At 47.1% G+C, this 23,068-nt stretch overlaps 1 protein-coding gene across 1 annotated transcript; it reads right to left on the bottom strand.

Moving 5' to 3' along the window:
- Positions 1 to 13,270: 13,270 nt before the first annotated feature.
- Positions 13,271 to 18,151, bottom strand: LOC135829696 (zinc finger protein 267-like). The gene is made up of 2 exons (XM_065342088.1): positions 17,926 to 18,151; positions 13,271 to 16,530 (listed from the first exon to the last, which is right to left on the bottom strand). Exon 2 carries the CDS (start codon positions 16,501 to 16,503, stop codon positions 14,632 to 14,634), a length of 1,872 nt encoding a protein of 623 aa, XP_065198160.1. The 5' UTR covers positions 16,504 to 16,530; positions 17,926 to 18,151; the 3' UTR covers positions 13,271 to 14,631.
- Positions 18,152 to 23,068: the final 4,917 nt, after the last annotated feature.

The raw sequence follows: 23,068 nt of genomic DNA, 5'->3' as shown, positions 1-23,068 counted from the left end.
GAAGAGAAAAAAGAAAAGAAATGAAGAGCACGTACACAAAGTGGTTTTCAATTCGCTCAGGGCACAGGCAATACTGCCTTCTCACCGGAGAGAGGATTCTCCGATTCCTACCAAAAACGAGAAATCTATGTTGTTGTTGTTTATTTATTTATTTTACATCACTACAGTCATGTAGATCTACTTCGGCCCAGGAAGTCCCGACTGTTTGAGATCTAACAGAATAGGCGTGCCACCGGCGTGAAGCACGGTTACTAGATCATCCCTTGGTGGTTTTGCATCGTAGTTGCTAATGAAGCGTTGTTTTTCGTGGGCAGTTTTCTTCGAAATCGGAAAAGCAGGAGTACTTCCCTTTAGCCGGGGGCACTACTTCTCATTGCTACACCACAGCGTTCTGAAGAAAGCCACTTTCCGGAAGAAATTTCGAGACTGACTATTATTAGTACTAGTAGAGTGCTAGTAGTTCTAGGAGAGCGAAGATTGCAAGGTACGACCACCAAAGTCTTGGGCAGTGGTCATAAATTTCAAAATTTTCAGGAGAAACTGAGCCCGATCGAGGCTTCCAGCTAGCTAGGCACCGGCGCGGCGAATTATGCCGGCAGAAAAATGGGCAGAATTCGGCACTTTTTCTTTTTTTGGTAGGTTTCATGCATGTTTGGTATGTGGATAAAGAAATGGAGCAGAATTCGAGGAATTGCCCGCCATAACACTTTGGGTCATCCTAATAAAGTTATTATTATTGTTATCATTATTGAGAATGATGAAACTACAATAGGATTTATACACTTGCAGTGGAACAGCGAGGATACAAGCATAGTAAGAAAAATCATTCGTGATCCAAATCTTTGTAAACAAAAAGAAAATGTCACCGCACTTACGCTATTCCAGTAAATTCGCACTCACACACACTTGCACATGCATGTCCATTGTCACACTGCACTTGCTGAATTTCCTATCATTTCTCACCTCACCTATAGTTTATTACCTGTGCAAATTGTTCCTAGGTTTGTGCTATTTTTCTTACTATGCTTGTATCCTCGCTGTTCCACTGCAAGTGTATAAATCCTACTGTAGTTTCATCATTCTCTTTAGTCACGAATTCCATTGATAATAGTTATCATTATTTTTTTTTGAAGTATTATTATTATAAGGCTTGTATGGTTCTGCCAATTTCACTGCTTTTCGAGCAGAATCTGCCACCTTTTCGAGCATAGTCCTCCGGTGCCTACTTCCAGCCATCATTCTATGACCTCCGAAAGATGTCACCAGGGTAGTAGTAGTAGTAGCAGTAGTATTTATTATTTTGTTAGGGAAATCCCTACAGACGTTGCCGTCTTTTTTCAGGGAACCCTAAGTGCTCTTTGCAGAGCGAAATGAAAGCGGATGGTTGATCAGCTTGGCGACACAACATAGGCAGAGAATTCCACCGATCAGCGCCAAGGAAAGAAACAGAGAACATGCCATATCTAGTTTTAGCAGCAGGCAAAGAAATAGACGAGAAGGACTGTCATCTATCTATTCCGTAATTCAGTACTTTCATTTCTAGGGTACCCTGTAAGAAGGCCTTAGGCCTGTGGGGATTGCCCTATCAAAAATTTGATAATAATAATAATTACCTTTTGTTATTACCTTAGTGCTAGGATTATCATTTTCATAGGTGTTGTTTCTTCTCACTCCATTTCTCTTTATTAGTATCTTTCTGGATTGTTTTTCATTAGTACAACGTAGCTTCATGAGGAGTGTTGTGCGAAAACTAGTTCGAAGTACGATATTTTGTTCATAATAATAATAATAATAATAATAATAATCCACCGTGCACCCTCCGAAACCAAAGGTACTTATCGCCGCGCCGTCGTTGCGTGCATCTTCGCCCGACACCGTCAACAGTTCCCACTAGCTCGATATGGAGCCTGTTTGTACGCTTGCGACCCAGCAAGGCCCGCTTAATTAAGCGCTTTTGGAGGATGATTACCTAACGGCAGCTCGATAGGTACCTTTATAGATGTTCAACAGGATCCATTCCTGGTCCCCTGCGTTTTCCTGGTATGCGTGAACGATTCCCAACGCGTCTCCTACGATGTTGTTAGCTCTCTCTCTCTGTTCGCGGACTGTACGAGACTACGAGGTGATTTGCCTTTTTCTTGGGCATTTTTTAACAAATGTGTAAAATTTGCTTTTCTTCTGGCTGTTTCTCTGCCCCGGATAATAATAATAATAATAATAAATTGAACGGTCTCTGCTTGGATGACGACTACACCATAGCTCAGTGGTTAGAGCATCGCTGGCTACAAGCGAGGGTCCCTGGTTCGAGTCCTGGTGGTGACAGTCAATTTTTTCTTCAGACTTTTCCCGTTTATCTCTTTCCCTCAAAACCAGTTAAAATAATAATAATAATAATAATTTGAAACTCGGATGTTGAGCCATAAATAAATGTACCAAATGATTGTATACTGAAGACTTGTTATTACGAGACGGACGCACACAATCTCGACTCACGCGCACACCCTCACACTCACTCTCACCCCCACTCAGCTCACCCTCTCCCTCACTGTCCGAATCAGAACCTGCTCCGTCATCCACCGCGGTTTGACTCTCCTCCTCACTTCCATCGTCCTGCGTCTCACCTTCACCACCCACACCAACCGTGAATGCCGTTGCCTTCACGTCAGTCGTCGTCCTTTCCGATTGTTTCCTTTGTATTTTTACCGTGAATTCATAGGTCCGGTTGTAATCTGCTGTAGATCTCCGTGGTCTGTCATTTGCTGCTTTGTTTTGTGGATTAGTTGTTGTTGTTGTTGGATGTGAACCTGGTGTTGTTGTTGGATGTGAAGCTGGTGTTGTTGTTGCAGCCATGGTTGTTGGTCTTTCTGTTGAATCCAGCTCTGGTTCCGGTGGGACAAATCGACCGCCGCGGGTGCTCCCCACCAACACAGACCTCGAAGGAGGAGGGTCAGGGGGAGGCAGAGGTGCTGTCACCACTCGAGGCACAGCCCCATGCAAAGCACCCAGAGGCACAGACTTAGGCACACCCGAGGGCTGCACCAATGGCGGTTCCGCACGCACCTCCAAAGAGCTGCCAAGCTCAACATCGCGGTTTAGGTATTTGTATGATCGTGCACGCTGCTTTTTCTCCTCTCACGACTTCTTGAGATTCTCTATGCTCCTTTCGGAAAATGACCAGAAACAACGTATCCATCTAATCACAAAACATGACAAGACCTACAATTGGCTAAGACAGAAAAGATATGGACATGTCACCATCGATCCTGATACCACCATAATTAACATGACATCACTAGAGTTGACCACTCTTCAGAAAGAGCTCCTCTGTCGTGGAACCGATTTCGGGATTCCGCCAAAATCAAACAAGAAGGAAGTAATCATGACCGAGTTTGAGCTCTTTTACCGCAAGTTATTACGCTTCAGACCGGTGTCCGAGTCACAACAGTCCATTTGCGCCGCAAAGATCCGGGCAGAGGCCGAGGAACACGCTGATGCATTACCGGATAGAAGAACGTTTTCATTGAAACGCGAACATCTCAAAGCCCTGCATGAGCTACGGAATAACAAAGACATTATTGTCACGCGCCCTGATAAGGGTCGTGCAACTGTTTTAAAGAATAAAACTGACTACATCGAGAAGATGTCCGTTATCCTAAATGACACATCAAAGTTCCGTACACTTGGTCCGGTCAAGACCTGTGATCGAACTGAAAAAGTAGAAAAGGATCTTGTAACCTATCTTAAGAAGCTAAAGAATGAAGAACAAATATCAAAACATGAATTCGATCGCATCAAACCGACTGGTACCCTTCGTCCTAGACTCTATGGCCTTCCTAAAATCCATAAACCTACATGCCCTGTTAGACCAATAGTATCCATGACCGCCTCCCCTCAATACTCTATCTCGAAATGGCTGTGCATCTACCTACAGCCTGTTCAAGATTACTATTGCAAACGCACTGTGAAGGATAGCTTCGACTTTGTTGCAAGGCTTCGTGATAGTCCGGTCCCTCTCAATGCACACATGTGTTCCTTCGATGTTGTAAGTCTCTTTACGAATGTTCCTATTGATGAGATTGTTGACATCTGTATGGATGTATTGTACCGTAACGATGATGTTGATACTCCATGGGTATCGGAAGCGGCGTTTCGTCATTAATTTTGATGCTGTCAGTTACAACTGGTGTCGAATTTTCGTTCAACGATGTGATGTACAAGCAAGTGGATGGTGTGGCGATGGGATCTCCTCTTGGTCCCGTCCTCGCCAATATATTCGTTGGTTATTGTGAGTGCAAGATTGATGAGTCGATTGAGAGTTGATTGGCCCGCGTTCTACGTGCGTTTTGTTGACGATTCGTTCACGCATTTTGACAGTGTTGAGAGCAGTGAATTGTTTCTCGATGTGCTCAACAGCCTACATCCTTCCCTCCGCTTTACTTGTGAGCACGAGCAGTCTAGTAAGTTGTCATTTCTAGACGTGCTTGTAGAGAAGACTGGCTGTGAAATGTTGACTTCTGTGTATCGTAAGCCTACGTTCACCGGTCAGTACATTGCCTTCGATTCATATTGTTCGTCTCAATACAAGGTCAACTTAGTTCGTAACCTCGTGGACCGTGCGAAACGTATTTGTTCGCCCAGTAAGCTGCAGGCCGAGCTCGATTTTCTTCGATCTGTTTTCTTGAAGAATGGCTATCCGGAATTCTTGTTGCGTAAGTTTCTGTCCATGAAGCAGAAACCGAAATCGGTGCTGATTGGTCCACCTCGCTGTCCCGTCTATCTATGTTTGCCATGGAAGGGGCAGGAATCGATCAAAGTGTGTCACGAAGTCAAGTCTATCGTCCGTCGTACTTATTATGCAGTACATTTTGTGCCAGTCTTCACAACAATGCGTGCGTTCACGGTGCGGAAGGACGTCCTACCAACCCTCCACCTCAGTCATGTTATCTACAACTTCGAATCCCGACATTGTGCTAGTCGGTATGTTGGTAGGACTGTTCAGCACCTGAACGCACGTATCAAACAACACACTCCACTTCACATCCTTCCACCCAGTGCGCAATCTGAGAGGCCCAAACGCGGAAGGCCTAGGAAAAACCCATCACCTAGACGGCAGGTTAGTTCCCTGCCGCTGTCTGCCGCTCCCCCTCTGACATCTGTGTTGGACGGGCTTGAGCTTGGCAGCTCTTTGGAGGTGCGTGCGGAACCGCCATTGGTGCAGCCCTCGGGTGTGCCTAAGTCTGTGCCTCTGGGTGCTTTGCATGGGGCTGTGCCTCGAGTGGTGACAGCACCTCTGCCTCCCCCTGACCCTCCTCCTTCGAGGTCTGTGTTGGTGGGGAGCACCCGCGGCGGTCGATTTGTCCCACCGGAACCAGAGCTGGATTCAACAGAAAGACCAACAACCATGGCTGCAACAACAACACCAGCTTCACATCCAACATCAACACCAGCTTCACATCCAACAACAACAACAACTAATCCACAAAACAAAGCAGCAAATGACAGACCACGGAGATCTACAGCAGATTACAACCGGACCTATGAATTCACGGTAAAAATACAAAGGAAACAATCGGAAAGGACGACGACTGACGTGAAGGCAACGGCATTCACGGTTGGTGTGGGTGGTGAAGGTGAGACGCAGGACGATGGAAGTGAGGAGGAGAGTCAAACCGCGGTGGATGACGGAGCAGGTTCTGATTCGGACAGTGACAGTAGTAGTGCTACTGTGTATGCGGTTGCTCATACTTCCAAAGTAGTCCCATACTGGGCATACAAATAGGTTCACCATGTGGCTGAGCAACATGTGTTACATGACCACAACAGATGCACTTGGTCCACTTGGAGCATTATGATGCAATTCGAGTCGGTTCAGAACTGTATCGGGCAGATGTTATTACTACAGGCGATACACTTTGTACTGATCTGGCATGTTTTGCTACACAAACTTGAGTCCATTCTTAGGACCGATATATTCTATTACACGATAACATTGCTTGTAAGAATACATATACACATGAAACCCATGTTATGATTATGAAAATAGGAGAGTTCATTCTTGTAGGCAGTATATTCTTTTACATGACCACACTGCAACCGATACGCACTGTAGTCCCAATTTGTTCTCACCTTTAGGGCAATGAAGTCAATTTTTCTTCAGGACTAACATCGACTAACAAAGTGCCGCTGTCCCAGTGAAGCACAATCATCACCATGTATCAGTACAGTGAGTAGTTAAACCCAACCCCAATAAAAAATGTGAAATGGAATAAAAACAATATTTGTAAAAAATTCCCAGCTGTCCCAGTGAGCTACAATACTTATAATTATTACACATGTGAAATATTGGAGTCACAGAGAGAGGAAATGGCCTAAATTGAAACTTGAACTGTTCTGCCATGGAGTAGACGCAGGGCTGAGAGCCCGCAAGAGCCATCCCGGAAGATCTTGTGCGCCGCCAACCGAACCTTCGGTGAATGTTCACAAGGTTAGAAGCTCGCACAGATAACATACATTGGATGCAAATGCAATGCACTCAGGGATGTGTGCAATTACATGTCCAACAGAATTAATTCCAAATAAAGTCAACGATAACTGCCTCAACACAGTGCTACCAACCTTCTGTATTTCCATATTTTTAAGGAAAATCACTACTTCGTCGGTGCTATGGATTTTGAGAAAATGTTCGGACAATTGAACGGGATTGATCAGCTATGTATAAGCATTGCAAGTGCAAACTGAGCGATGAAAAGAAGAGAACCGAGTGGAAAGAAAACGCTGCAGTGGAGAGTCCTTAGAAAAGACTGAAAAAATATATACCGGTAATATCGCTGCACGAGATCATCCCTATAACATCCGCTGGTTGTACTGTGGTTGATTCGTATGGCGGTAAATACACACCTGGCAATATGGTGGTAAATACACACCTGGCAATATGGCGGTAAATACACACCTGCCCACACACGCTCTCTAAACTGCAAAGTTATTCTGGCACAGAGCTCTCCTTCTCACGACCACCACCATCAGTTCGCGTCTGGCGCCTAGTCGATGCATGGTGAGTGGTATCCGACATAGCAGGCTGGTACATCAGGTAGCGTATGGCGCATAGCAGATGACACAGCAACGACATAGCTTGATTGCGACGTACATTTCGTCCCAACTGGACTCATCAGGCAATCTTCTTCTTAGATGTCTTCACAAGGAGCTTGACTCGGGAGAATGAAGTTGAAGACTCCACTGCAACTGCACTTATGGTTGGTTCATATGGTGGTAAATACACGCCTGGCAATATGGTGGTAAATACACACCTGCCCAGACACGCTCTCTAAACTGCAAAGTTATTCTGGCACAGAACTCTCCTTCTCACCACCACCACCACCACAACCACCACCATCACCACCATCAGTTCACGCCTGGCGCCTAGTCGATGCATGGTTAGCAGGCTGGTACATTAGGCAGCGCATGGCACATAGAAGATGACACGGCAACGACATAGCTTGATTACGACGGACATTTCGTTCTCTCGGTTGTGCTGTAGCCTGAAAAAGGAAATAAGGCAATGCATGCACATGACACAGACAAGTAATTACTGTTACAAATAATGCATACTGCTTGATAACAGAGAAAGAAAGTCAGTGGTCACAAGTTTTCGGTCGTCCCTGAAACGAACATCGTTCCAGGGGGAGGTGAGCTAAAATCTCAAGTCGACTGACGCTACGCATACACATGTACATGCATGCGATTTTCGTCGTCCAGCATAGCAGGCTGTATTCATTTCGAAGGGTGGAGAGGGGGTCCGAGTACGAAATGAATGATGTTGGTTTCAGGGATGACTAAACACTTTTTCGATAACCCCTTATTGCATCAAATTATCGTCTGAACTGCGCAATTGAGTCCCACTTTTATTAGGTTGGGTCCAGATTTCAAGACTCCTCAAGTTCGAGGCGAAAAGCAGGCCGATGAAGGGACGCCAGTAATTCAGTCTAGTCCGGTGTCATGGAGAGAGACCGATGAACCAGCAACAAGATAATTCATTACGCATGCTACTCTTCAGTTCATTGCTGGGGAAGACTACTCGAGGCCACGTCACTCCGGCAATTCAATGTACAAATCAGAAGCAACACTTGCAAACATATTCCTGCCAGCTGACCAGCAAGTTACCAGCCATCAGCGCTTCAATTATTTCAACCGAACAAAGAGAGGAGATGGACAGATCGGAAAGTATCGTGACAAGCTCGGGACAACTCACTTCTCACTTCCGGCCCTATGTAACAACAGTGGAAAGTGTGTGCCATGGTATATTTTCTAAGGCATCTCAAGAACCAGCTGATGTGGACTGGGAGTCCATTTGCATCGTCCGCTCAGCTACTACAAGTGCCGTGAGCCAATGGCAAACACGTTTGACAGAGACAACTACCTCTACTGAATGCAACTTCGGCATGGCAGAGATCTACAAACACGTTATCTTATCTATCAATAGAGAGGTTCTGCACTACGTAAAGTTGAGCAACTTTACGTAGTTTATTTTTTATTTTTTTTACGTTAAACTTTTTTATTGAAACAAAGAAAAATGGTGGCACCTATGTACAGGGGATGGCCCACGCCTGGTATAAAGTAAACGTAAAAGCGCGGGACAACACACTTCCGGCCCTATGTAACAACAGTGGAAAGTGCGTGCCATGGTATATTTTCGAAGCCATCTCAAGAACCAGCTGATGTGGACTGGGAGTCTAACTTTACGTTAGTGGGTGGGAAAAACCCGTGAATTATGAGGTTTACACTCCACTTACGAGAAGTTGTCCACGTAGAGTACGTAGATAGGGCTCTGATAGCTCGTCCGTAAGTGGATTGGGGTGCAAATTTATGACTCTCTCCCGAGGTCGATCTGGTCGTACACTGCCGCGTTCTAAGCCTTGACGGATTATGCTAATATTTTCGTGAAATTATGCTTTTCGCATTGCTGAAAAAATTGCAGAATTATGCTATTTTTATGCTAAAAGTTATCATATTATGCCGCATTATGCTCACATATGCTGCTAATGCATAATGGGTCTGTGGAAAATAACAAGGGAATTTTTTTGTAGAGGGCGTTGTACTGTAGTAGCAAAAGTTCAACGGGGTAAACGCACCGTCCAACCTAGCTATGACCATCACTGATTGTAGTGGACTGGACATGTTATCAAGGGAGTCGTAAACCTACGACTTCCTGGTGCATCTACTTGTACTTGTACTTGTAGAACATGTACAACTGTATGGAATTTGATGCAAACAGGCGGATAATTACAATTTTATGCGATTCGTATGCAATTTGCGCGAACTGCCTCGAATTATGCGATTATTCGATTTTGGTAGGAATTATGCGAAAAATTATGCTAGCATAATCCGTCAAGGCCTACCGCGTTCGGAGTTGCCAAGGGCAGCTACTTGATTTGAAATCTCCGTATGGCGGAACACAGATGCGCGTGCATTTTACATTACACTTTCCATATATCGACTACGTGTTTTACTAACGTTATGCGGAACTTCTCTATTACCGTAAAATCCCGCCAGTTCGCCCCGTCTCTCCCATGGGCCTCTCCCAGACTTCTTGTCAAGGAAGTGATAATGGCCGTATCCTCGTATGACTGTGAAGTGTGAGGCCGTACTGTACTGCAGACGCGTCCTCAACCTGGTTGGAAATGTACGCAACAGTTCCCACCCTCTTGACCAGAGATCACACATACCCTGGGGTTTTGATGGGTTTGTACGACTCCCAGCTCTTGACTTTTGGTGGGTGTACGAGACGCACCCACAGTTTTCGTAGGGTGAGTACTTTTCATGTAGTACTGAATGCGACAAGCAGGACTCGCCCATCCGCCCCTTCCCAAATGGATCTAATTCAAAGTACTCGAATGGTTGCAGAGGTAGGGGCGCTCTGGCGGGATTTTACGACATACAGAAGCGCGCATGCGCGCACACACACGCACACAACATACACACGCACACACGAACACACGCTATGTCGCACGTCTTGGGCACGGCTTCGTGATTACAAATTTAATGTTATAAATAATTTATAGCATCCAAATGTTAGAGCAGCTTTACAAAACCTACCGCTTAATACTGGATCATCTTGTGACAGCTTCCTTGCAACACCCATGACTTGACCCCACTTCGTCTTGACGTCGGGAAACCGTTCACACCGGAGTTGGGACACCGACGACTCGTTGAAATCCAGGCCTATCTGCTGCTGGGAGCGGGACAGAGCTGATGGACGTCAGCAGCGGCTGTAGAACAACCATAAACGAGTCTTCTTTCTCCGCAGTCAGGCGGGACAGCAGCTTTGTAACGCAAGCTTCTTTCCTTCTGTGCGTCAATAGGGGCTGGTATGGCCCCCGGGATTCGGAACGCTCTGTAGAAACCAATGAACAAGTACGAGCACTCTATCAACCTTCTTCCACTTCATGATTATTCGCAAACTTTTTACGCAGTACGCGCACTAGATCAGAAGCCGCTTGAAAGTAACAAGGTCAAGGTTGAAACTTTCAAGACAAAATAATTGAAAAAATTTAATAATATTATTAATAACATAGATTAGAATTCAAAAAGTTACTTGGAAAAGTAGTTCGTTCTTCTTCTTCTTTTCGAGCTAGCGCTACGATTTCCCACGATCCTGCAAGAGTCTGTTCATGTTCCCCACGGAGTGCACACTGCCATAAGTACGCGGAGTACTAGTACTAGTTGGTTTATAACTCAGGGCGCGCACTGAGCGCGATATCTGAGGGAAAACTTCCGAAAAGTGGGAGAAAGTGCCGCGATTCAATCATAGTCGACAAACACCTCGTGAACATGTTGTGCCCAGCGCGGGCTTGCGACAAGCTGATTTGGAGGTGACAGCGTTGTGAATGACCGAGGGTCCTCTACGTCTGTTCTCACCGTCCAGGAGCGACACTGACTCACGCTGCTATCTGGTGTTCACGAGGTGTTTGTCGCGCTGGAAACGGAGCGTCTCTGTAAGTTTGTATCCCTGGTGATGTTTGTGCCTGGAGAGCACTAGTATAAGTGGTGCTCTTCAGGCAAAATCTTCCTCAGCCTACTGAAGCTCAACCGATGAGGGGTGAATTCCCCGAAACACTGTGTATTGAGCAGGGAGTGGTGCTTTCTTGCAGGTTTGCCGAGTCGAAGGTTCGATGGACTTCTCGTGTGCTCTGGATGGCAGTCGTGAGTCAGTCAAGTGTCAAGTCAAGTCGGCGGAATAGCCGGCGAGCTCCAGTGTGGGAGCAAACCCTTTCCTGCAAAAAATCCTGATATTTAAATAATAATAATATGAATGATTGCCCCTTGGAAGGAAAGACTTTAAGTGTCTAGCATCGAGCATTGTGTACAGGGCACATGTAACCGGCAGCGACATGAAGGAGTACACTGGATTAACGGAAGGGACCGTGATGATTCAAGACACGATTCAATGGTCATCATTGACTCATCAACATACCATTCGCCACCGGAAGCATGAGACCTCAACGAGACTGTCCAGACACATCTGGAGACTGAAGGATGAAAACAAACCTTACAGTATCAGGACAGGTGGTCCGTTGTGAGGAGAGCCGCACCATACTCTAACATCTTGAAGCGCTGCAACCTGTGTCTGGCCGAGAAGCTAGAGATCGCCTGGGCCGACAAGACCCGCTCCCTGAACAAGAGATCAGAGCTTGTGTCCAAGTGTCGTCATGAAAACAAGTTCTACCTCCGTAACTTTGTCCGCTAGGTTACGTGAATCTAGCTGGTAGTCCCGCTGCCTATTTTGTTTGTGTGTTTGTGTGTGTGTGTGTGTATGTGTGTGTGTGTGTGTGCCGGCTAGGCTGTCTCTGTTCTCTTCTGCCTTTTGTGGTAATGCTCCATCCTTGTGGTGTTGAGCACTCTAGGCAATCTGGGATAGACATAGCCCGATTTTGCTAGCAATTCTGCTGGCAAAATATCGAAGAATTTTGACAAGAGAATTTGCTGGCAAAACGGAGCAAAATATCAGTATGTTCGCTGGAAAATGGGAAATGTTACACTTATACGGTGCATGTGACTCATTTTCGTACATTTTGCCAACACGTGACCCACTTTCGGTCAGTTTTCCTACACGTGACCCAAATAATTTAGCCTTGCATTCGAGCAAAAAGGGAGCAAAATATCGAGTGACCTGGCAAAATGAAAGCAAAATATCGACGATGAGCGAGCAAAAATTTGCGGCAAAATATCGAAGTTTCCCTGGCAAAATCGGGCTTTGCCTAATCTGGGAACTCTGGCTATTGTGTACTACATGTACCGGTACTCCTAATACATCACCCCCTAGCTAGGCCCTAGGCCCTTTCGACATGCACACATACAACTTAGTCGTACAAACTCATGAGCAGGTACTAGGTGCGACTTTGTATTGTAGTAATGGTACACCTTTACTATTGACCATTGTGTACTCTCTTTTTGTACCTGTGCATGCTCATGCTCATGGATAACGCTAGCGCGCAAACGGCTCTGAAAAACCTTTATAGGCGATTCGGACTACGGCCAAAATCACGTGCAAACTTGAATTTCCATGGTGATGCAGTCATGTTTCAAAATGCTATGCACAGTCGAGTCAGTCCCTGGTCAAATACATCTGAGTCGTAGAAACGTGGTCACAGTTGGCCGTAGTCTGAATCGCCCCTTATAGGCTATTCATACTACGTTACAATATGCGTCACGTTTTGGAATACGACGTACTGGCAGGCGTCGTTTTCATGCAAGTGCATTCACACAGGCACGCACACGCTGCTCGTACAGCTGTGTGTACAGCTTCTTTTGGACACGAACTGCTGGGAACGACAGAACGAAACTTGGTGCAGGGGTCTGGATACCTCGTCTACGTTTTCGTATCAGGGTACGATTTTCCCGCCACGTTCCATGTTGTCATGGCTAACCGGACGAAAACGTCACGTACGCCACGTTCTGGGCGTAGTCTGAATCGCCCTTACTACTGGTGCTGGCCCGTCGTAAAAGTGAGAAATTAGAACAGGCGCATTGCCCCCCCCCCCAAATGTAAACTGATCAATCTAAATCGCGAATGACGTGACCCGAACGCACCAGTAGCACGAGGTCGGGACACACGTACACCCCAGCACACAGATAGACACACACATGCACATGCACTCATGTGTGCGCGCACACACACACACACACACACAGACACACACAGACACACAACACTCCGTGCAACACTGAACACCAGACAGGCCATATACCACGACACGTTGCGAAATAAGTTCAACGTTTCGGTTTGATTTCAGAATTGATTCTAAAGTGATGCTACAATGCAGGCAGTGGTAAAGCGAAAAATAAATTCAACTTTGAAAATATAAATTAAAACTACTGATGATCGGCGCTCTCTGAATCAAATAAACATGAAGAACCTAATGAGCATGCCTGTCGATAAAATACACAATCCCCGCAAGAAACGCGGCATCAAGAGCGTCCGTACTATACATAACAGACCGATAACAGAAATCTTTGCCGGTGGAGAAATATAAAGTATAATATGACGGGGAAAATAAATCGGGAATCCAAGTTTACTGGTGCGTTTTCTTAGAAAGTGTTACAAGAAGAATGTCGTATGGCCTAGTGTCGCGGCAACACGCTATGCTTCGATCAAACATCTCTGCTATGTAAGAAACTAGTGAAAGTAGCGCCATACTGGTATTTGCTCTGTCTTAATTAGAATCGGGCAGAAGAGAGAGAGAGAGAGCCTTGGGGAAGGGGTGCAATGAGAAAGTAAAATGAACCCGGCTATGACGGTGCCCAACGAAAATGTTTCCGTTTCAGAATAAGGAAAAATAAATAACAGGGACAGGAGCAGTCACAAATCTAAGCCGGTCAAGAAACACAAACTATAGTGATCGGGCTATTGAGAGGGACAGAGAGAGAGAGAGAGAGAGAGAGAGAGAGAGAGAGAGAGAGAGAGAGAGAGAGAGAGAGAGAGAGAGAGAGAGAGAGAGAGAGAGAGAGAGAGAAAGAGAGAAAGAGAGAGGGACAGAGACGTGGACAGACTTGAGCTGGACAATGTAAGTTACGAGAGGGTCCAAGAGCCTAAAGTGCAATGCAAGAAGCTGCTATAACAAGAGGCGGCCAGCGCTCTGGTCTGTTCTTGTCTGTGTTGGCGTGGGTGGGTGGGTGCTGAGTCACTGTTGACCAAGCAAGGTTGACACTGTCTGACTTGTGGGTAAGAGAGCTCCTAGCAACTAGACGGTTGAGAATAATCATGTTGAGGAAAGGAGCAGAAAGTAACGTTACCTAACAGGAGGGTGGAACAAGGAGCACCAAGTATCTGGCTGCTCTGTTCTTCGTTGACTCTGGTGACTAGAGTAGACGCACTAACACCGGAGTGGAGGACACTTGCCACCAGCGTGTGTCGACAATCACTTGAGAAGAGAGAGAGAGAGAGAGAGAGAGAGAGAGAGAAGAGGGGAGAGAAAGAGTAAGTTTGCGAGTGAGTGACATAGAGAGCGAGAGAAGGAGTGAGTGACTTAGTGAGTGATCGATTAAGCGAATGAATGAGTGACAAAGAGAGGTGAGCGTGAGAGTGTCTACAAGTGTGTGAGAGAGAGAGAGAGAAAACGGAGTTAGAGAAAATACTAACTAGTCCTCGTTGTTCGAGTCCACGATGATCAACTTATCCTCGTCGCTATCGTCACTAGATGAGGCTGCGTCAACACCCCTCAGCTTGCGTAGCAGGGCGCGCTGCATTGGCACAACTTTTGACGCTTGGCAGAATGCGCTTTGCACGCCCTTTCTGGGCGAGTTGAAGGCGCTGTCCAGCGGGGTGGAGGCAGACGAGCTTGTTGTAGTGTCATTGGTCCAGCTGCTGCTGCCGATACTGCGCCGCTGTAATGCTTTCTTCTGCTTGATACTGCGCTGCTTGGCACGGGTGCGATGGCGGGCCATGTGGTTCTCCATCTGCTTGCGCGTGCTGAAGCGCACGCCGTGGCAGATGGAGCAGCGGTACGGCTCTGGACCCTGGTGCACCTGTTGGTGCAAAACCAGCGATGACCTCTGCGTAAAAGTGCGCGCGCAGAAGTCGCACTTCAGCAGCACGGCCTCCTTCTTCTCCGTCGGAATCGCCTCCATGCGGCCGACCTTGAACGGCGAGCGCGGCGACTTTCCCAGGGACGGCGTCTCTGTCTTAAGCGTGCGCTCGTTGTGTATGGCGCTGAGGTGTCGCGCCAGGTTGCACTTGTAGAGGAAACGCTTGTTGCAGTGCTCGCACGCCACGTCCTTTGCCATGCCCGTGCTGTCCGCTGCCGTTTCCTCGCCACAATCGCTGCTGCTCTGCTCCGCTGCGCTGTCCTCGTCGTCGTCGTACACTGGAGAGGAGCACTCGGATGCGGATGAGGTCTCCGGCACCTCTGCCGCCTGCCTCCCGTGGCGGCGCGAAGATGTTCGTCCGGCCGCCATGGACGTGGAGTCGTGATGAGAACGCTGGCTCAAGCGCAGCGAGGACGGCTTCTGAGGTCGGTGGCGCAGGATACGCTTTTGCTGCTGCTGCTGTGCAACAAAGGACCGTTGGTGGTGGTGGTGTTGTTGGTGATTGGCCTGATGTTGCTCTTGTGCAGGCTGGCAGTTGCGCTCCGATTTTTCCGATTGATTCACGATGATCTGCGGCATGCTGGGTAGGGCTGGACTAGTCGGGTCCGCGCTGGTCAGTAGCTGCTCCAGAATGGTCGGGCGCGTTACCGCCACATGCTTCTCGAACTGGTCATCGCAATTGCTGCTACTGTTGCCGCAACTGCTGCTGCTGCTGCTGCAAGTGCTGATGGTGCGGCCGCGACACAGCTGCTGCTTGAGAGGGGAGTCGTGTATGGAGCGGGGCCGCTTGGCCGCTGGCTGAGCTGACGACTGGCCAGGCGACGGGCGAGCGTCGAACGTGAGCCGCTTGAGAGGGGAGTCATGTATGGAGCGGGGACGCTTGGCCGCTGGCTGAGACGACTGGCCAGGCGACGGGCGAGCGTCGAACGTGAGCCGCTTGTGCTTGCGCTGCGTGAAGACGGACTGGTACGCAAAATCCTCGGGCAGCGGCTCCTGACTGACCGGGATCAGGCAGCCGGTGGAGATAGCGCCGTGGCGGGGACTGCCGTCCGTGCTGACCGGCGAGTCGGGGTGGCCGTAGGCGATGCGCTCCGAGATGCTGAACTTGACGGCGAATGCGCCGCGCCCCGACGAATGCGCCTTGTCCAGGTGGTCCTGCAGGCTGAGGTCGTCGGCACAGGTCGTGTCGCACTCGCGGCACTTGACGCTGCTGTACGGCACCGCCTGGTGCAGGCGCATGTGCGCCGTCAGGTGTATCTGGTGGATGAACGTCATGCCGCAGTGTGCGCACCGCAGCGGGTACTGGTTGCCAAGGCTGCGCATGCTCGGCTTGCACAGCTGCTCGAGGAGGATCTCGCGGGCGCTGCGTCGGCACAGCGACATCTGTGTGGTGCTGCTGGGCGGTGTAGAGGCGGCCGGTGACATGATGTTGGGAAAATACTGTGGGTAATACTGTGCACAGAACAAGAAGAATCGAGACACGACAACAACAACAACACACTCTTATTGGCCACTGGTTATCGTGAGAATGAAGATTTGAAATAACGACGAAACCCCACCCTCCCGCACAGCACAGCAGCAACAAAGCATGCACACGATAACAACAGCAGCAACAAAGCATGCACAACAATAGCAGCAGAAAAGCACGCACACAACGGCAGCAGCAACAGCACAACACGACCGCAACAACAGCAGCAGCAGCAAAGCACGCAACAACAGCAGCAGCAAAGCAAGAAACAAAATTCAAATTCATGAAAGTGTACAGAGAGTCTGGAATGATGGCTCAGAATCACAGTAGGGCCCAAAAAAATTGACGGTTCGCAAAAATATTTTCCCGCATCCATAGGAACGCTACCACCCTCAAGGCGCAGATGCAGCTCCTAAAGCGGTGGTAGGTGAGTGGATTAGACCCACCATAAGTCAAAATGTGTGTGCACGCGCACACACACACACACACACACAAACACATACGGACGCACGTGCAAATTTGCGCCTGCACTTGCATGGGTGTGTGTGCGTGCACACGCACATAAACAAACAGACATGCAAGCACACTGACACACACGCACACATCAGCGTGCGCGTGCGAGAAGAAGGGCTGGTCGGCGACGGCCTGAGGGCATTTCAAAACCGGCCTACTTACTCCGGTCTTCAGGAATTCATTTCAGAGAGCAGGCATGAGCCCTATCAAAAATGAACTACAACTCCCAGTTCTCTAGAAAACAATTGGATACAAGTGCTGGTGCTCAAATCCTATTATTTGTCCGTGCCTCATTTCAATCAGACTGTTCACATAAAAAACGAGCGACACATGAGGATCGTGCCGGAAGAGCACGAGAAAAGTTTCTGAATAAATGCTTTGATCATAGCCCCATTCCTAGTTGGTGTGTTCAGGTTTGTAGGGCACAGTTCGATGGCCAACACCATACTGTCAAATACAAAATTAATCGATCGTCGTACGGGTGCAAACCTTGCCCTTGCACATGGTGTACGTGTGGTGACTGCATGAACCAGGAGAGTGTCCAAAAAAGGCAATGCCTCGGTGCCGTGGGAAGGGAAATCAGGATCGTTCACGAAGCACATGGTTGCCGGCTGAAAGGGAAACTTGAGACGTCAGCCGGAATGAGGAAATGCTGACAGAGGCAGTGCAGAGAGGTCAAATCGAGCACGTACAGAAGTGGGCGAGAAGATAGCACGCCGTCCATAATCTGTGTTTCTCTACAGCTTTGCAAATGAACGGCACCCTATCTCGCACAGGCTTTTCAGTATCCTTATTCCCCGGAAAACAAAGCAAGCTAGAAGCGAGCACACCGGGACGAGAATGCTCCAACTGCAGTTTCGTCTCACCTTTGAGCTGTTGTGTTTGCAGATTGCGTGACGTCCCTCTTCCGCATCAGCATAGAGTTTGGTTTAGAAAATAGAACTATACATCGAAACAGGCTGGTTCTCCTACATGAATACTTGAATAATTGGGGAGGGGACGATACATGCACAGCCTTTTCCTCGCCAGGACGAGAAGAAGGCCAAGGGAGTTTGCATGCAGTACGGGGACCTTTTGATCCTCTCCACGACAGCCAAGACAACCGACCAACCCCACCGCACTCCTCAGTGCTCGGCGCATGAGCAGTTGAAAACTGCCGTCACGTCACGCTTGCACAAAAAATATCTGTTTTCCATATGAAATTTGCCCAAAATCCAGAAACTACTCGCCACTGCGGAGATTTCACCTCCGATACGCCTCGTTTTGGCTGAAAATGGCCGTGTACCCCAAAATCACCGTAGGGGCAATCAGGCCAGGTTGTACATCTGGTCAGATTCAAGCTTTCTGAAAGCAACTCTGTCGTATACGCGTAGAGCAATGAGAATGTCATAGGGCCTGAACTTTGAACTTTCGTACCCACTGGTGACCTCGAGCATACCAAAGAAGACATGTGGCCGACTGAAAAGCTTCCATAGGGAAAAGGTCAAACTGAGCGAAAACAAGAAACATGATGAGGACCCGAAAACAAGAGCCGGGAAATTGTTGCCGAGGAACGCCCGTGCGTTGAGACAGTTGTTGTATTTGGCTGGTCCCACCTACCTTAGCAACATCAGCCCAGATCATGGCTTCGAGGAAGTATGATGAACTGCAGCAGATGCGAGTGTCCCAACCAGCTGGTGTGCGAACTGTTGGTTGCGCATTGCCGCGAGTGTTCCAGCTAGCCTGTACGAGGTGATTTGACTTTTTTTAAACATGGTTGTAAAATGACGTTTTTCAGCCACTTCTAGGCAAGCTACGTCCAAATAAGTTGTTGCAAGTGGAAGTGCTATCCTTCATGCCTGTTGTCTCAAAAAATGGGAATGATCCCACTTTGGAAAGTGTCTTGAATCATGTCCTACTTTCATAGTATTCTCAGGGTTCAAATATTTAGTGTGTCATTTTTTACAAATATTAATTTGTAAAATCATAAAATGGCATCACAAACTGGGATATTTGATCATCAATGTTCTGAAGTTGATAGATATCACTTCAAGGAATGCTAGTGGATGAAAATTAATCTGTCAACTGCATTTGCATTGTATGCTGCCGCAAAGCCGTGTTTTTGTATTTGTAACTAGTGGCTGTGTCATACGGTATAATTGGATAGGTAGCATAGCATCGCAGCCATGTTTTCGGCTTCACAGAGTGTATTCCGTGACCTACTGTTCTTCATTGTTGTCTTTAGTGATGGCAAGACGGCCTGACGTCGTCCAAAGGCCCTGCGGAAGCAATTCACTGCCCTCCTCGTCCATTCGAATTCAGGGGCTTATTTTACATATTATACACAAAACAGCAAAGCACCCACCACTAGGTATACCGCTGTGGCAGGGAGAATTAAACTATATGCACCAAATGTTCTGGTCAATGTTGATCTACAATAAACTGGCTCTCATTTGCCACCACCCATGTTTCGATACAGCCATCCGGAGCAGAGAAACAGCCAGAAGAAAAGCAAATTTTACACATTATTTTGTTAAAAAATGCCAAATGTTAAAAAAAGCCAAATCACTTCGTACTGAGCTGTGTGAACCAGGGAGTCGTCAAATACATAATATTAGAGAGGTTTAGCATAACGAAATTCGTCTGAATTTTCGTTAGATTTTGAAGCCCGGGAACGAGTAACGAAACTTGCCACGAACTTCGGGACACGCACTCGCGGAAAACATCAATCCAACGAAGTTTGGTCTGTCGACTTTTCGTACCGCGATCACATGAGAATTTTCCTTTCCTTTCAACATTTTTCTGAGGTTCTTGTTTTCACGACCAGAATGTCTGAGCCGAACTCAAATCCTGCAGTTTCTGCAGCTGCTGTTACCTCTGGTGATCAGGAGGGACGACGACTTCCGTGGGATACGCAGATGGATCTCATGATGGTCCGCCTTGTGAGGTCGATGCCGAATTGTTTCTTGCGGAAATCACGCACGAATGAAGAAGCAGCTCTGCTGCTTTCCCAGAGTGATGAGAGATTTGCTGGGCTGAAAAAGAAAGGGCTTGTGGATCGGCTTCATCTCCTGCTCAAGAAGCATTCGTGTGGTGAGGCCACCAGTTTACGAAAGTCGGGAAGTGACGAGGATTACTATTTTTTTGTATTCGTGGGGATTTCCGGGACATCCACTTTATCCACTACTCGCCACACCGAAGTTCGTGGTGAACGTTCTGCTAAACAAAAATTCAGCGAATTTCGGTCGGCTTTTCGTACAGCGGCATAACGTAAATGAACAACGAATTTCGTTGTGCTAAACCTCTCTATTATATATTTGACGACTCCCTGGTGTGAACCGTTGGTTATAATTTTTTATTTATTTATTTCATTTCGGCGGGTATGGCAGTGCTGTGTCTTGGGTGTGAGGCATGGGGAAGTAAGTAATAGTTGCCGTGCTAGGATGGGAATCCGCTTCTCGGCATGTCCGTGCTGGTAGTGCAACTCGCTCAACCCGATCGACTCTATGTCCATTGCAGATTGCCGTTCAGGATGTGGATGAGACCATGACGCAAGACCAAAGAAGCGAAGCGATTTCGTTGAAGTCCTGTTAGTACCGGTATGCATGAGCAGTAGGTCTACCAACTGTTTGTTTGTTTGTATTTATTTTGATTCGCAAATTCAAACAGGCATGTAACCCAATAACTTGAAAGCGAATATGAAAATTATAATGAGAATGAGAATTAAAATACTTAGATCTTCAGCGTAGAGTCAGCGGTACATCAGAAGGAGATCGGGTACAACCGAAAGAGAACAGAAAAACAGAAGATTTCGCTTGTGCTGCAACTTCATGGTGGATCTGGGAAGTCTGTCAGTCATTTATCATGTGGTACCCTTCATGTACATGTACATGTATGGAGAAAAATTAGTCCCCAATCATAGAGGTCACAAGTCTCGATTTGTGCTAGAAATAATATTGTTTCTAAATTCAGTCAGTCTGGGCGTGTATGCTGCTGGGAAATAACACGTTAGTTGGGAGAAAACGTGCACTCGGGGACCAATTGCATCTGAATTTCGACAAGGTGTAGTTCACAGTGGGAAGATTTCGTATTTCAAGGCATACCCCGAAGTTATACTAGTACAGTGTAGATATTATTGAGTAAAGGACCATTCTGGAACATTAAGCATAAAAGTATGTATTTTTCTAGCTAGGCTGTTCATTAGCCATCCACTGTCTGCTATCTCAACGCTACAGCCTCCCATTATAATGGAACTCCCTTCAATTTAGACTATGTCTTTGGAAAATTCTCAATTATATAATAATATAAAAGAGGAAAAAGAGAGATTTGTCAGCGACTGAACTTCCCTGCACGACAACCTACTGCCAGGGGATCACTCCAGTCGGGTTTTCTTCTTCCCTATTTGCAACCAGAAAAGAATGTGGCCGCATATTTCAAATTTAGCAGACTGATACATTAATATAATTGTCATTGAGTGTCTTGTGCATGTGTATGAGGCTACCGTGACCCAGCCTCCTGCCAGTTCGTGAAAAAATCGTTGCTGTTAAGCGTGCAATTTTAATGCAACCAAGGATGGGTGCAACACCAGTATTGCATAACTCCTCTTTTAGCTATGGCTATATGTATGGGTTGGCCCTGTATTCCTATAAACGGCGTGTGCACGGAGCCCAGAGGGACAAGAGTTTGCAGACCAGAAAATAAATGAATGTCCCGGTATGTGTTAACGGTTGGTACACATATCGCCGGTACGCGCCAGGAGACACCGGCGGTGGGCCTCTTGCAACCACTCCCGGCGCATTGCGATTTTATGAACCAGTGCAGTCGCAACAAAAATCCTATGGTAAATAATCGCATGGCTGTCCCTCCAGGAACTTGCGATTCCGCGGCCGCTTTGTTTTCCGCGATTTGAACAAAAGTCCGCGATATCCATGATATTTCGAAAAGCAACCGCGGTATTCGAGTCATTTTTCAATGTTGTTTATTTCTTCAAGCTCGTCAGTAGTTTACTTGTGAGATCGACACCAGAATGGACAAGTTTCTGGGCTAATCAGCGGCTGACAAGTCACAAAATAAGGCTCGCGTCGAGTGTTGTCCGAGGATGGAGGAAAGCGGTCTTGCAAGCTCCTGTCGGGCAGTTGAACACAGTCGCAACCAGGTACAGCGCAGCACACGTTCTGTTTTGTCATGCATGATTTATACTGTACGACTCGTGCATGATTTATACTGTACGACTCGTGCATGATTTATACTGTACGACTCGTGCATGATTTATACTGTACGACTCGTGCATGATTTATACTGTACGACTCGTGCATCGTACCGCACTACAGTACAAGTTCCAAAATCGGCCTTTCCGCAATTTTACCACAATAATCCCGCAATTTGTGGTATTTTACCACAATAATCCCGCAATTTGTGGTATTTTACCACAATAATCCCGCAATTTGTGGTATTTTACCACAATAATCCCGCAATTTCCGCAATTTTACCACAATAATCCCGCAATTCGTGGTATTTTACCTCGCAACTTTCTCCGCGATATTTCCGAAATGTCTCCGCAAGTTTCTGGAGGGACGGGCAAGGGACCGCCGGCAAAGTTGGGCAGTGCCCAACCCTTGCGATCTGCCCCGGCACCGATCCTGTAGAATTTTGACCGAAAGTGGTTTGTGAACCATTCGTGCCGGTGATCGCCTGTGCCAGGAGCCAGACTTTGTCAAAATTTCAAACCAAGACACGTCCTAAATTTTCCTAAATTGAAACTAGAGATGAGGTCCATTCGCCATTCTTGTATCCGCTTCAAGGTGGCAAATTAAGTCAGCATACCGACCCTTCCTTCTCGGATGATCTGCTTGACTGTTGTGAAACTTTTGAGACAAATACAATCCAAACGAATAAAAAATACGATGGATACATTGGCAAGATCTTGTGACTTCATCAACGTTTGCATGCATTATTTCGACACCATCGTTTACTAGACTGCAATAAAATGTGCACAATGGGTTTCATGATCTCCAGTAATAGGTAGCACCA

This window comes from Sycon ciliatum, chromosome 13, assembly GCF_964019385.1.
Source record: "Sycon ciliatum chromosome 13, ocSycCili1.1, whole genome shotgun sequence".
Classification (NCBI taxonomy): domain Eukaryota; kingdom Metazoa; phylum Porifera; class Calcarea; order Leucosolenida; family Sycettidae; genus Sycon; species Sycon ciliatum.
Note: the sequence above shows the minus strand (reverse complement) of the source record. Positions and strands in the feature narration are given on the sequence as shown.